Source organism: Nerophis lumbriciformis, linkage group LG30 (assembly GCF_033978685.3).
Source record: "Nerophis lumbriciformis linkage group LG30, RoL_Nlum_v2.1, whole genome shotgun sequence".
NCBI classification, from domain to species: Eukaryota; Metazoa; Chordata; class Actinopteri; order Syngnathiformes; family Syngnathidae; genus Nerophis; species Nerophis lumbriciformis.
In genome coordinates this window covers 23,487,587-23,500,086 of record NC_084577.2, presented here as the reverse complement: position 1 = coordinate 23,500,086, position 12,500 = coordinate 23,487,587, and the positions used below count along the sequence as shown (strand labels likewise).

General features: G+C 40.1%; 1 protein-coding gene across 2 annotated transcripts in view; it reads right to left on the bottom strand.

Moving 5' to 3' along the window:
* scarf1 (scavenger receptor class F, member 1) overlaps nt 1-12,500 on the bottom strand; it is a 32,006-nt gene that overhangs the window by 1,877 nt on the left and 17,629 nt on the right. For both annotated transcript variants that reach the window (XM_061925818.1, XM_061925816.1), the window contains 7 exons: nt 11,477-11,695; nt 9,352-9,480; nt 3,725-3,831; nt 3,536-3,647; nt 3,220-3,344; nt 3,020-3,157; nt 1-105 (listed from right to left, as the gene is read on the bottom strand). The exon at nt 1-105 is cut by the window's left edge and continues 1,877 nt beyond it. In XM_061925818.1, the coding sequence (XP_061781802.1) occupies nt 1-105; nt 3,020-3,157; nt 3,220-3,344; nt 3,536-3,647; nt 3,725-3,831; nt 9,352-9,480; nt 11,477-11,695 (935 nt within the window). The remainder of the gene's footprint in view (nt 106-3,019; nt 3,158-3,219; nt 3,345-3,535; nt 3,648-3,724; nt 3,832-9,351; nt 9,481-11,476; nt 11,696-12,500) is intronic.

The window sequence follows — 12,500 nt, the reverse complement described above, 5'->3', positions numbered from 1 at the left end:
TGAAGGGGGAGGTTATGTCCTCGCTGCTGAAGCCTGACGGGTCTAAGAGCATGTTACACTTGGAGCTCATCTCCTGGAAGTGGCTGCCCTCCACGCCCGGCATGTCTGTCCAAGACCAAGACAAGTACATTGAAAAACTATGTTGGGACAGAGTGAACTGTACATGTACAGTACATTATATTCAAGGACATAACATGTTTTCTATCTTTTAACACACAGGGGTGTCAAACTCAAATACAGAGTAGGCCAAAATGTAAATCTGAACAAAGCCGCGGGCCAAGGTTGAACAAATTAACCTTTTAATAGGGACCCAAACAAGTTTTGCATTGAATATTGAACAAGCAAGGCTTATATAACTTTATAGTGACATGCAAAATCGAGTTTCAAATAATAATAAGTCAAAAATATCAATGGCATATCAAATAAAATTACAAAAAAAAATGGAATGCCTCTTTTCTATTTGCAGCCTTCTGAGGTAAATATCAAAATAAACTTTTTCCACAGTCTAATAATACATTTGAAAATAAAATAACAATAATATATACACACTTTTTTGAAAACTTGGATTGTTTTCCCTGGCTTCGAGACTCTCCCGAAGGAAAAGTGCAGCGAAGACACAACAAACTCCCTTCTTGTCTCTCATGGACACACACCTGTTGTTGTTGACTTTGGACTAGCGACTGCACGACATCAAGGCCGCGGAACAGAGACACACTGCAGGCTTACACACAAACATGCATCCACAAAAATATACGCCACACACATACATACCCCACCCCCCCCAATCCAACGCCCTCGACGCAAATCCAATAGGGGTGATGAAAGGATGGTCAGTGCCTGAGAGCTGCGGCCTACCACCGTGACCCCGCACTCCCTTCCCTCTGTTACTAGATATCTCGAGATGTACGTTGTAATATGTATATGTGCTTTGCTATTAGTGTTTCCCACACATTCATTTATTTGTTGCGGCCCGCCACGAAAGAATTACGTCCGCCACAAATGGATTTTTCGGCTTTTGACTCGCTCGACCGCTCATAAAAGCAATGGGACTGTCTGTGAATGTTGCTTGTAGTTACAACTCCGGTGCAGTAGGTGGCGGTAGCCTACTATGCATTGTAACTCCGCCAATAGCACTTAATTCACCTGGTGGGCCAGAAGAAGAAGAAGAAGAGGGACGGATGGACGGGATCAAAATACGAGGGTAATATAAGTTATAGGTTATAGCTGCATCGCTCGCGGCTCGTCATATATTTAACGTTAATCCGCGATTTCACCGAGCATTTCACTGACGGTGAGCAGCCTGACGCTGCTTCATTAACACCGCCGCTGTTTGACTCGTGGGCCGGGGCAGACGCACGTAGTAACAGTCACGCGTTTTCATACCGACGAGCTTACGTGTCCAGGTTATAACCCTGTTGTCAATAAACACACATGGACTGAAGCTAAATTGTCCACTGTCCACTGCAGCATGTGAATGCAATGAAAATAATAAAATCTGAGCCAACCAGCTGTTAAAATGTTGTCCAGGTTAATGTTTTGGCCATTAAAGGCTCTTCATTTCAAGATTTCAACTGTGATCGGGCTTTAAACAGGTGGCTGACCTGTTCAGATGGGTGTAACTGCTACTGGTCAAATAATGTGAAATAGCATTTAATTTTACATGTATGCAATGCCATTTAAATGTAATTATAGATAATAATAATAATAATAATAATAATAATAATAATAATAATAATAATAATAATAATAATAAATACTGTGTAGTGTTGTAAATAGTCAACGGGAAGAATTTTAGTAAGATATAAGCCATGAGCACTACACAGCCAGAAAAAAACCTAGGCAAGACAAGTAAAAATATTGGGGCAAGTAGATTTGAGAAGTCGGGCAAGTAGAAAAAAACCTTAACGTTGAACCCTGCATGTGTTGAGCTGCTGCCGCTTAAGGTTAGACGGCACTGTACATAGAGCGGTTCTGCTCGTTAGTAATAAATTCTAATGTTGGATGTTCACTCCTTCACACAGATGAGTATAGAAAAATATTTTCAACGGCCGAAAAGGGCTCGACTTGGAGAGGAGGTAAGCCTACAGTCCGGACCACAGGTGCGACCTGTTCAGCAGCAGCAGGAGGAGGAGGAGGAGGTTGACTGACTGACTGGCAGGACACCTCTGCCTCTGTTTCACTTCATGTTGCTGGTAAATAATATGGTTGTAGTAGTAGGCTAAAGTTAAATTATTTAGTATTCACTAATTAAAGGGACAGAGCTTTAAGAGACATTTTAGCTTTTATATTTTATAAGATATATTTTTTGTAAGAACCACAATTAATAAATATATTTCAGTGAATCACCAATTGTTCAAATCTGTATATAAATATGTACATAAAATGTTGTAATTATATTCCAACTCCGCGTTCTTCTTGGTCATCGCCGCTGCCGCCGCCACCCCCGCCCCCCGACCACACCACCACAAATAGATGCCTGTCCTGTGGGAAACACTGGCTATAGAGGTTTTTTCACACTCCAGACTGGGCCCCCTTAGGAGCCCAGTCTAGATTGTATTTTTCTACTCATCCTTCCCCAGCGTTTTACCTTTTTCCCCATCTTTTACGGGGGCGCCTTGTGGCAACCCATCAGCGTTCTTGTTCTGTAACCCTGTACACTGTTTGTTTGTCTAATCTTGAACGGGTTTGTGCTGAAAACAAAGTTTTGTTGTACTTGTGCAATGTAATAAAGACCTATCCTATCCTATCCTAGGACGTCGTCTCCATGGTGACAGCCTGTGTACACGCACACTCCTCATTTAAATAGGGCGGTCTGCCCCACTTTTGCACTTGTTGTCAATTGTACACACAGTCTTGGTAGACCACCCGCAACACGCTCACTAATAGTGCACACAGTTTTATAGTTTGCACATGTTTTTTTAGCACTTGTTATTTGGATCCGAGTAGATCAGGCTGTGCTCCATTTTGCCCTAATTGCTTCAAGACCCAATGAATCAACTGGTCCGTTAATATTGACTACCTTCTCTAGGTGGGATGCAGTAGAGAGCCTCTCCATCCTCCTCATCACTGTCAAAGGAGGAGCCCTCAGTCACCCAGCCGGAGGAGGGAGGCTCAATGAAGCTGTGGTTGAAGGTGAGCTCCGGGTCATGGTGAGACACTGTGCAGAGCATGACATCAACACAGTGGGTGGGAAAAGACACGTGTGGTCACATGACGTACCAGTGACACGAGGGAGGCCGGACGACCAATCAGAGATGCACGGGAGGGCGGCGCCGATGTTAGCCAGGACGCTGTAGACGTGATATTTCATGCGTACTGACAGTCCTCCGTCGGACACACCCGTTCTGCGGAGCAACAAGCTTATTATGGGATGGCTAATGGACAGGAAAACTTGAACGGTTCTTCAAATCCGTAGTTCGGCAAAGAACCATGTATAAGTTGCCATGGTTACCGCACGTGAGGTCCTACCACCATGCGACTTCTCCCAGCCTATCAGCAACATAATTTAGACTCTATATGTCAATGTGATCCAGACCTGTCTTTTTCATCAGCGGGACCTCCTCCACAACACAGACAGCAGCACAGGACAGCGAGGAGCAGCAGGAGCAGAGGAACCAACAGGCCTGCAAGGAGAGCACCTCGACCACCTGACACACACATTTACACAATACACGTCAGTCATGCACAAATGGAAGCATAAGATGCATGGCGGGGGGGGACATACTATTGGGGCAGACACCGGTCACCGAGTGGCAGCCCACCTCCTCGCCACAGTCGCAGGCGGAGGAGCAGTTGAGGCCAAACTGCAGGGCGGAGCAACTGTTGTTACAACTGAAACGGATGAGGCAAAGAAAGAATGATGTCATTTCACCGCAGCATATAAAAAGGGCTTCTATATTTAAACTCTGACTCATGCATGGCCTAAAGCATTCTTATATTGACGACAAACTATAGAAGGACTAATAAAAGGCGGGACATTATTTCTCGATTTATAAACCCTGTTCAAGAACCAATTCATAAATCCAGATTCCACTTGACTAATTGTATTATATTGTATGATTTAGGTTTATTTATTTACTGTATTTTTCGGACTATAAGGCGCACTTAAAATCCTTTCATTTTCTCAAAACTCGACAGTGCGCCTTATAACCCGGTGTGCCTAATGCAGGGGTCACCAACGCGGTGCCCGGGGGCACCAGGTAGCCCGTAAGGACCAGATGAGTCGCCCGCTGGCCTGTTCTAAAAATAGCTCAAATAGCACCACTTACCAGTGAGCTGCCTCTATTTTTTAAATTGTATTTATTTAGTACCAAGCTGGTCTCGCTTTGCTCGACATTTTTAATTCTAAGAGAGACAAAAGTCAAGTAGAATTTGAAAATTTCAAGAAAATATTTTAAAGACTTGGTCTTCACTAACTGACAAAGAAACAGATAACAGATTTGGTGTCCAGTTCAAAGTGTGACATGATTTATTTAAAAATTTGAGAGTTGACTTTTGTATTTTACATGAGTTATTATTTGTACAAACATGGTGCAAAGTAATTCATGATTTGTTAAAAAAATGTTAGTGGCTAGTTAGTTAAAATGGGATATTGTGATTTCACAAGACTGTCTTAGAAGTCATCATTTGAAAATGTTCAATTTGAAAAATGTGCACTTAGAGAAAATATAAAAATAAAGTGTTGCATATTGACATACTTGCCAACCTTGAGACCTCCGATTTCGGGAGGTGGGGGGTGGGGGGGACGTGAAGAAGAAATACTCAAGTATTTCATATATATATATATATATATATATATATATATATATATATATATATATATATATATGAAATACTTGAATTTCAGTGAATTCTAGCTATATATATATATATATATATATATATATATATATATATATATATATATATATATATATATATATATGAAATACTTGAATTTCAGTGAATTCTAGCTATATATATATATATATATATATATATATATATATGAAATACTTGACTTTCAGTGAATTCTAGCTATATATATATATATATATATATATATATATATATATATATATATATATATATATATATATATATATATATATATATATATATATATAGTATAGCAGTTGTGCACTGCACTCTCTAAAAGCCCTAGATGGCAGTATTGTCCTGTTTAAGAGTGTCACAACATTGCTGTTTACGGCAGACGAACTGCTTTACGGTAGACGAAAACGTGACTGCCGTTGTTGTGTGTGGTTACCGCGCTGGTAGGACGTTAATGAAACTGCCTAACAATAAACCCACATAAGAAACCAAGAACTCGCCCTCGATCATTCTACAGTTATAACGTGATTGGGCAGGCACGCTGATTATATTGTGGGAAAGCGGACGTGAGAACAGGCTGGCTGCTGTCGACACGTCACTCAGGTCCGCATGGAGCTGGAGGGGGCGTGGCCTCCAGCTCCGCCTGAATTTCGGGAGATTTTCGGGAGAAAATTTGTCCCGGGAGGTTTTCGGGAGAGACGCTGAATTTCCGGAGTCTCCCGGAAAATGGGTTGGCAAGTATGCATATTGATATTTATCTGTTTCTATATATATTTATTGTGAGAAATCATTAAGATGATCAGTGTTTACACAAAGATAAATATCATTAATTATTAATAATAACAGAGTTAAAGGTAAATTGAGCAAATTGGTTATTTCTGGCAATTTATTTAAGTGTGTATCAAACTGGTAGCCTTTCGCATTAATCAGTACCCAAGAAGTAGCTCTTGGTTTCAAAAAGGTTGGTGACCCCTGGCTTAATGTACGGAATAATTCTGGTTGTGCTTACCGACCTCGAAGCTATTTTATTTGGTACATGGTGAAATGATAAGTGTGACCAGTCACGCATAAGAGATACGTGTAGACTGCGATATGACTCAAGTAAACAACACCAACAATTTATATGTTCCATTGGAAATATAGAACATTACACACTGCGCTCAAAAATCCATCAAAATGTTTTAGTACGACTTTGCTAAGTTATGAAGCTGCACCGCTTGATGGATTGTACTGTGCTTCAACATAGGAGTATTATTATGGTGTGTGTATAAGGTAAGACATATTATCTGGCGTTTTGTTTTGCAATATTATGCAAAATAAATTTTTATCTGTATTTGAGATCTGCGTAAGTCCTGAAAATTTGCGCGAGTCTGCCTTTGTAGTCCGTGGGAAATTCGTAGTCGATAAGCTTCTTCTTTTTCTCCATCTTCTTGTTATGGGACATTCATCCTCCGCTGTTGTCATTTCTAATATAAAGTAGTGTGAAGCTCTTACTTATATCTGTCAGTAAACTCGCCATGAAAGCGCTAAAACATACCGGTGTAGTGAGTTTACATTATTCACCCAAGAAACTTTAGTTATTAGAGAGTTCCGATCGGATGGTTTTTCACGGGACACATTTTGCACTAGTGAGCCACGGGTGAGGAGATGCTGCTCCGTTATTGATTTAAGTAAAGTCTGAATGTCATTAAAACAATTAGCTCCATCTTTTGATACTTCTTCAAACTCCCGTCCTTGCACGCTACACCGCTACAACAAAGATGACGGGGAGAAGACGCTGTCGAAGGTGAGCCACGTAAATAAGACCGCCCACAAAACGGCGCATCCTGAAGTGACTGTCAGAAAGCGACTTGAAGATGATCTGTAAAACATAATCTATGCAACATTTTGACCAAAGAACCACCATCACATGTTATGTAGACCACAAATGTTTTCAATTTAGAAGAAAAAAATAATAATATGACTCCTTTAATGCGCCCTATAATCCGGTGCGCCTTTTGTATGAAAATAAACCTGACTAGACCCACTCATCGGCAGTGTGCCCTATGGTCCATAAAATACAGTACATTATAATATAATATAATATAATTGCAATGATCGCTCACAATAAAAGTAGTTTATCTGAAATAAACACTGAAATGAAGCTTCATATGGAGGTTATTGATTATGACCAGTGAAATATTGGTTCCACTCCTCCTCAGTGGCTCTCTAGATTGGTGCTGAGTGTGCAAGAACTGGACCCTGCCACCATGCACATCAATTCAAAGTACCGTAATATATGGGATAGTGTGCCTGGTACGCATACCAAGTCAGACTTCTTGGAATTGTGCTAATGACGTGATCATGATGCGATGAGGATGACTGCCCTGTTGATGTTATCATCATAACGCTGCACCATTGTGAGCGTATGTCTCCCTTTAATAAAGCCCAACACTGCTAAGTCCTTTCTAAGCTCTATAGCAGGGATGTTCAATTTAGCCCGCAATACTTTGTGAATTTAATAAGGAATCTGGCCACAGGGAGATTTCAATTCATTTTAAAAGTCGGAATTGATCACCGTCTTATGTTCAACATGAGTCATTTGGGCCTATGACCAATTATCATGCTTTGAATGAAACATTTACATATATGACCCAATGCAAACAACCTTCCCTAGTCATGGCCAAGAAAAAAAAATCGAACCAACAAAAAATACCAACAGACATGTTCACACATAACACAATATACCATAATTTGTAGACAAGGTAGGAGTCCAACTTTCGCATACCGTATTTTCTGGACCATAGGGCGGACCGGATTATAAGGCGCACTGCCGATGAACGGGCTTATTCCGGTCTTTTTTCATACATTTTTTTTCTAAATGTAAAACACTTCCTTGTGGTCTACATAACATGTAATGGTGGTTCTTTGGTCAAAATGTTGCATAGATTATGTTTTACAGATCATCTTCAAGTCGCTTTCTGACAGTCGCTTCAGGATGCGCCGTTTTGTGGGCGGTCTTATTTACATTTCTCCGTTTAATGACATTCAGACTTTACTTAAATCAATGACGGAGCAGCATCTCCTCATCTGGAAACAACAACACCGGAAATGTGTCCCGTGAAAAATCCTTCGACCGGAACTCTCTAATAACTAACGTTCCTTGGGTGAATAATGTAAACTCACTACACCGGTATGTTTTAGCGCTTTCATGGCGAGTTTACTGACAAATATAAGTAAGAACTTTACACTACTTTATATTAGAAATGGCAACAGCGGAGGATGAATGTCCCATAACAAGAAGATAGAGAAAAAGAAGAAGCTTATCGACTACGGTGTCGGCACCGACTACAAAGGCGGGCGCACGCAAATTTTCAGGACTTATGCAGATCCCAAATACAGATCAGCAGGTACCAGAAGGTATGAAAAGTTGCATAATATTGCAAAACAAAACGCCAGATAATATGTCTTACCTTATACACACACCATAATAATACTCCTACGTTGAAGCACAGTACAATCCATCAAGCGGTGCAGCTTTATAGCTTACCAAAGTCGTACTAAAACATTTTGATAGATTTTTGAGCGCCGTGTATAATGTTCTATATTTTCAATGGAACATAGAACATTTTGGTGTTGTTTACTTGAATCATATTGCAGTCGACGCGTATCTCTTATGCGTGACTGCCATCATATTGCAGTCTACACATATCTCTTATGTGTGACTGCCATCTGCTGGTCACACTTATCATTTCACCATGTATCAAATAAAATAGCTTCGAGGTCGGTAAGCACAACAAGAATTTTTTCCGTTATAAGGCGCATTGTCCAGTTTTGCGAAAATGAAAGGATTTTAAGTGCGCATTAAAGTCTGAAAAATACGGAAAATGCTCCGGATGTATCACCGTCTCGTGGTCAACAGGAGTCATTTAAAGACCAATTGTCAAGCTTTGAATGAAACCAAGCGCAGCATTGACATATATGACCCAATGCAAACAACCTTCCCTAGTCATGGGGCAAAAAACAAAAAATAGCAACAGACACAGTCACACATAACACAATTTGACGTCCATGCACCATTAAAAAAAATTAAGAATTAAAAAAACTTTATGGAGGTTGTTAAACGAAGTAAACAAGATAGGAGTCTAACTTTCACATACTCTTAATATCCAATTATATTAATTCATAATTGTATATTCAATATAGTTATACAATATATACACCTATTATAAAAATATAAATATATAAATAAATAAATATATATATATATATATATATATATATATATATATATATATATATATATATATATATATATATATAGATAGACTTGTCCAGGGTGTACCCCGCCTACCACCCGAATGCAGCTGAGATAGACTCCAGCACCCCCTGCGACCCCAAAAAAGGGACAAGCGGTAGAAAATGGATGGCATATAAATATTTATATATAAAGATATATATACATGCAGTCGGCTTTTGGCCCTCGACCGAATTTTTAAAGCCCAATGAGGCCCCCAGGGCAAAAAGTTTCATCATCTGCACCGCACTGACACTGCTCACCTCTCTCCCTGAAAGCCCGGCTGACAGACGCACTTTCCTGTCACGTGATGGCAGTTGCCGTGGAAACAGGGGCTGCACAGGAAGCGGCAGGCGTCTCCGTACGTCCTGTCAGGGCAGGCCTCCTCACACCTGGCAAGCCAGAACACCATGACTCACTTGAATGAACGAAAAGAATGGAACTATAACCTAATTTAGGGCTGCACGTTCAATATCATACAGATCATTATCAGGCTGATGTGAGGAATTATGATGTCACATATTGAAAAAATTGCTCTGATCACTCTTTTTTTTTTTTTAATCCAAGAAAGCGAGAGTACCCGAACAGTGCTGAAGCTCTACAAAAAACTCAATAAACGCTACAACGTAAGCACCACTTTTCCAAAAATGCGCTAGTTTGACGCTAATATGCATTGGCTTTGCTATTGACATGCTACTGATTAGCATTAGCCATTTTACATGGCCATTTTAACATTTCCAAATTTGTTAAAAAAAAACCTAAAACTACGATGCGCGTTACAATTAAAACAGCTGGTGCTTAAATAGTACAATACTTATAGTATTAACACTTTTTAGGGCGCCACGAAGACTGAACTGACGAGTAAACACACCATAAAGTTTACACTATCTAACATTTTGGACTTGCTACTGTAATAGGAACTTATCGTCGTACTTGCAAATGAGACTCGGAAATGTTATAATTAGGGATGTCCGATAATGGCTTTTTGCCGATATTCGATATCAACCGATACTGATATATACAGTCGTGGAATTAACACATTATGATGCCTGATTTGGACAACCAGGTATGGTGAAGATAAGGTCCTTTTTAAAAAAATTAATAAAATAAGATAAATAAATTAAAAACATTTTCTTGAATAAAAAAGAAAGTACAATATAAAAACAGTTACATAGAAACTAGTAATTAATGAAAATGAGTAAAATTAACTGTTAAAGGTTAGTACTATTAGTGGACCAGCAGCACGCACAATCATGTGTGCTTACGCACTGTATCCCTTGCAGACTGTATTGATATATATTGATATGTAATGTAGGAACCAGAATATTAATAACAGAAAGAAACAACCCTTTTGTGTGAATGAATGGGGAGGGAGGTTTTTTGGGTTGGTGCACTAATTGTAAGTGTATCTTGTGTTTTTTATGTTGATTTAATAAAAAATAAAAAAATAAATTAAAAATTTAAAAAAACGATACCGCTAATAAAAAAAAACGGTACCGATAATTTCCGATATTACATTTTAAAGAATTTATCGGCCGATAATATCGGCCTGGACATAATCAGCTATTTTTTAAATGCTGCTGTGGGGGGAGATGTAGCCAACGCTGCCTGCAGGAGCAAAAGTCACCGTCTCTGTCCATGGTGCGGAGGACAGAGCACCATCAGACGGGGGGGGCGTTGCAGTGTTGACGGCGAGACACAGCTGGCAGGTGATTAGATTTCACAGGTGGTACGTGTTAATCTAATCATCTGTTGTCTTAAACAGTAAGCGGCAGGGAGCAGATAGACAGAGAGGATACGGACGTGACTGAAAAGTCACGTTCTAGGGGAGATAGACTTTGAAAAAAACCTATGTACATTAAAACCTTTGTTAAAAACTGCACGCTTGGCTCTTGTGCCGTGTCTTCAGTGGCACTGCGAGGAAGCGACTTCCACTGTTGCCAAAAAAAACAATTGACATCTATTAACACACACACACAAACGTGGGTGGTCGTCAAGTACCGGTATCGATTCCCAAGTACCGGGTATCGGTGCTGTATTGGTTCAAATGTGAACGATACCCATCAGTAGTGCTATTATTTACACAAAGTGATCTGCAAATATTACGGGAGGAGGCAATAAAATATCAAACTTCAACACATCGAACCTTATCAACCACCTGAAACACCAGCATCGCTGTGACGGTGTTTTGAAAGCCTACGATGACGCCTTAGATGCCGAAGAAGACTCATTTCAGTTGATTTTTTTTTTTACTTTAAACGTTGTCGAGTCGTTTTGATCATGTGGCGCCACCTGCTGGTTGTGGCTCTAAACAACCGCAAAGAGTTTAGCCATAGGGTGTGTGACCAATCAAAATGTTTTCTTTAGTAAATTGGAAGGCACACACACCTGGATCCCGTCCATCCTGGATCACATCGCCAACATTTCCCGCTTTTTGGATCGCAAGTCTCATTGTTTCTGCAGCGTGGGCAGGGCTCTTGGCAGCTGTCGCCATGGTAACCAGACGAGCACGGGCGGTCGCATTGCGTGCCATTCCAGCCGGTCTCGCAGGCAGCGCAGGCGCCGTCGGTGGAGGAGCACGGCTTGTTGTCTTTACAGTGTCCACAACTGAGGGCAAAAGTTGACATCGTGTGATAATGTGTGTTAGCACTGCAAGATAACGTGTGAGCATTGCATGATAATGTGTTAGCATCGCATGATAGCGTTCGTTAGCATCACGTGATAACATGTGTTATCATTGCGCATAATAACGTGCATTAGCATCGCATGATAAGGTGTGTTAGCATCACATAAAAATGTGTGTTAGCATTGCATGATAACATGTGTTAGCATCACATGATAAAGTGTGTTAGCATCACATGACAATACGTTAGCCTTGCATGAAAACATATGTTAGCATTACATGCTAACATGCGTTAGCATCGCATAATAACATGTTATCGCATGATAACGTGTTTTAGCATCACATGATAATGTGTGTTAGCCTCGCATGATAATGTGTGTTAGCCTCGCATGATAGCGTGTGTTAGCATCACATGCTAACACATGTTAGCATTACATGATGACATGTGTTAGCATCACATGATAAAGTGTGTTAGCATCACATGATAATGCGTTAGCCTTGCATGATAACATATGTTAGCATTCCATGCTAATATGCGTTAGCATCGCATAACAACATGTTATCATCGCATGATAACGTGTTTTAGCATCACATGATAATGTGTGTTAGCCTCGCATGATAATGTGTGTTAGCCTCGCATGATAACGTGTGTTAGCATCACATGCTAACACATGTTAGCATTAAATGATGACATGTGTTAGCATCGCATGATAGCGTGTGTTAGCATCACATGATAACATGTGTTAGCATTGCATAATAACATGCTTTAGCATGGCATGATAACGTGTG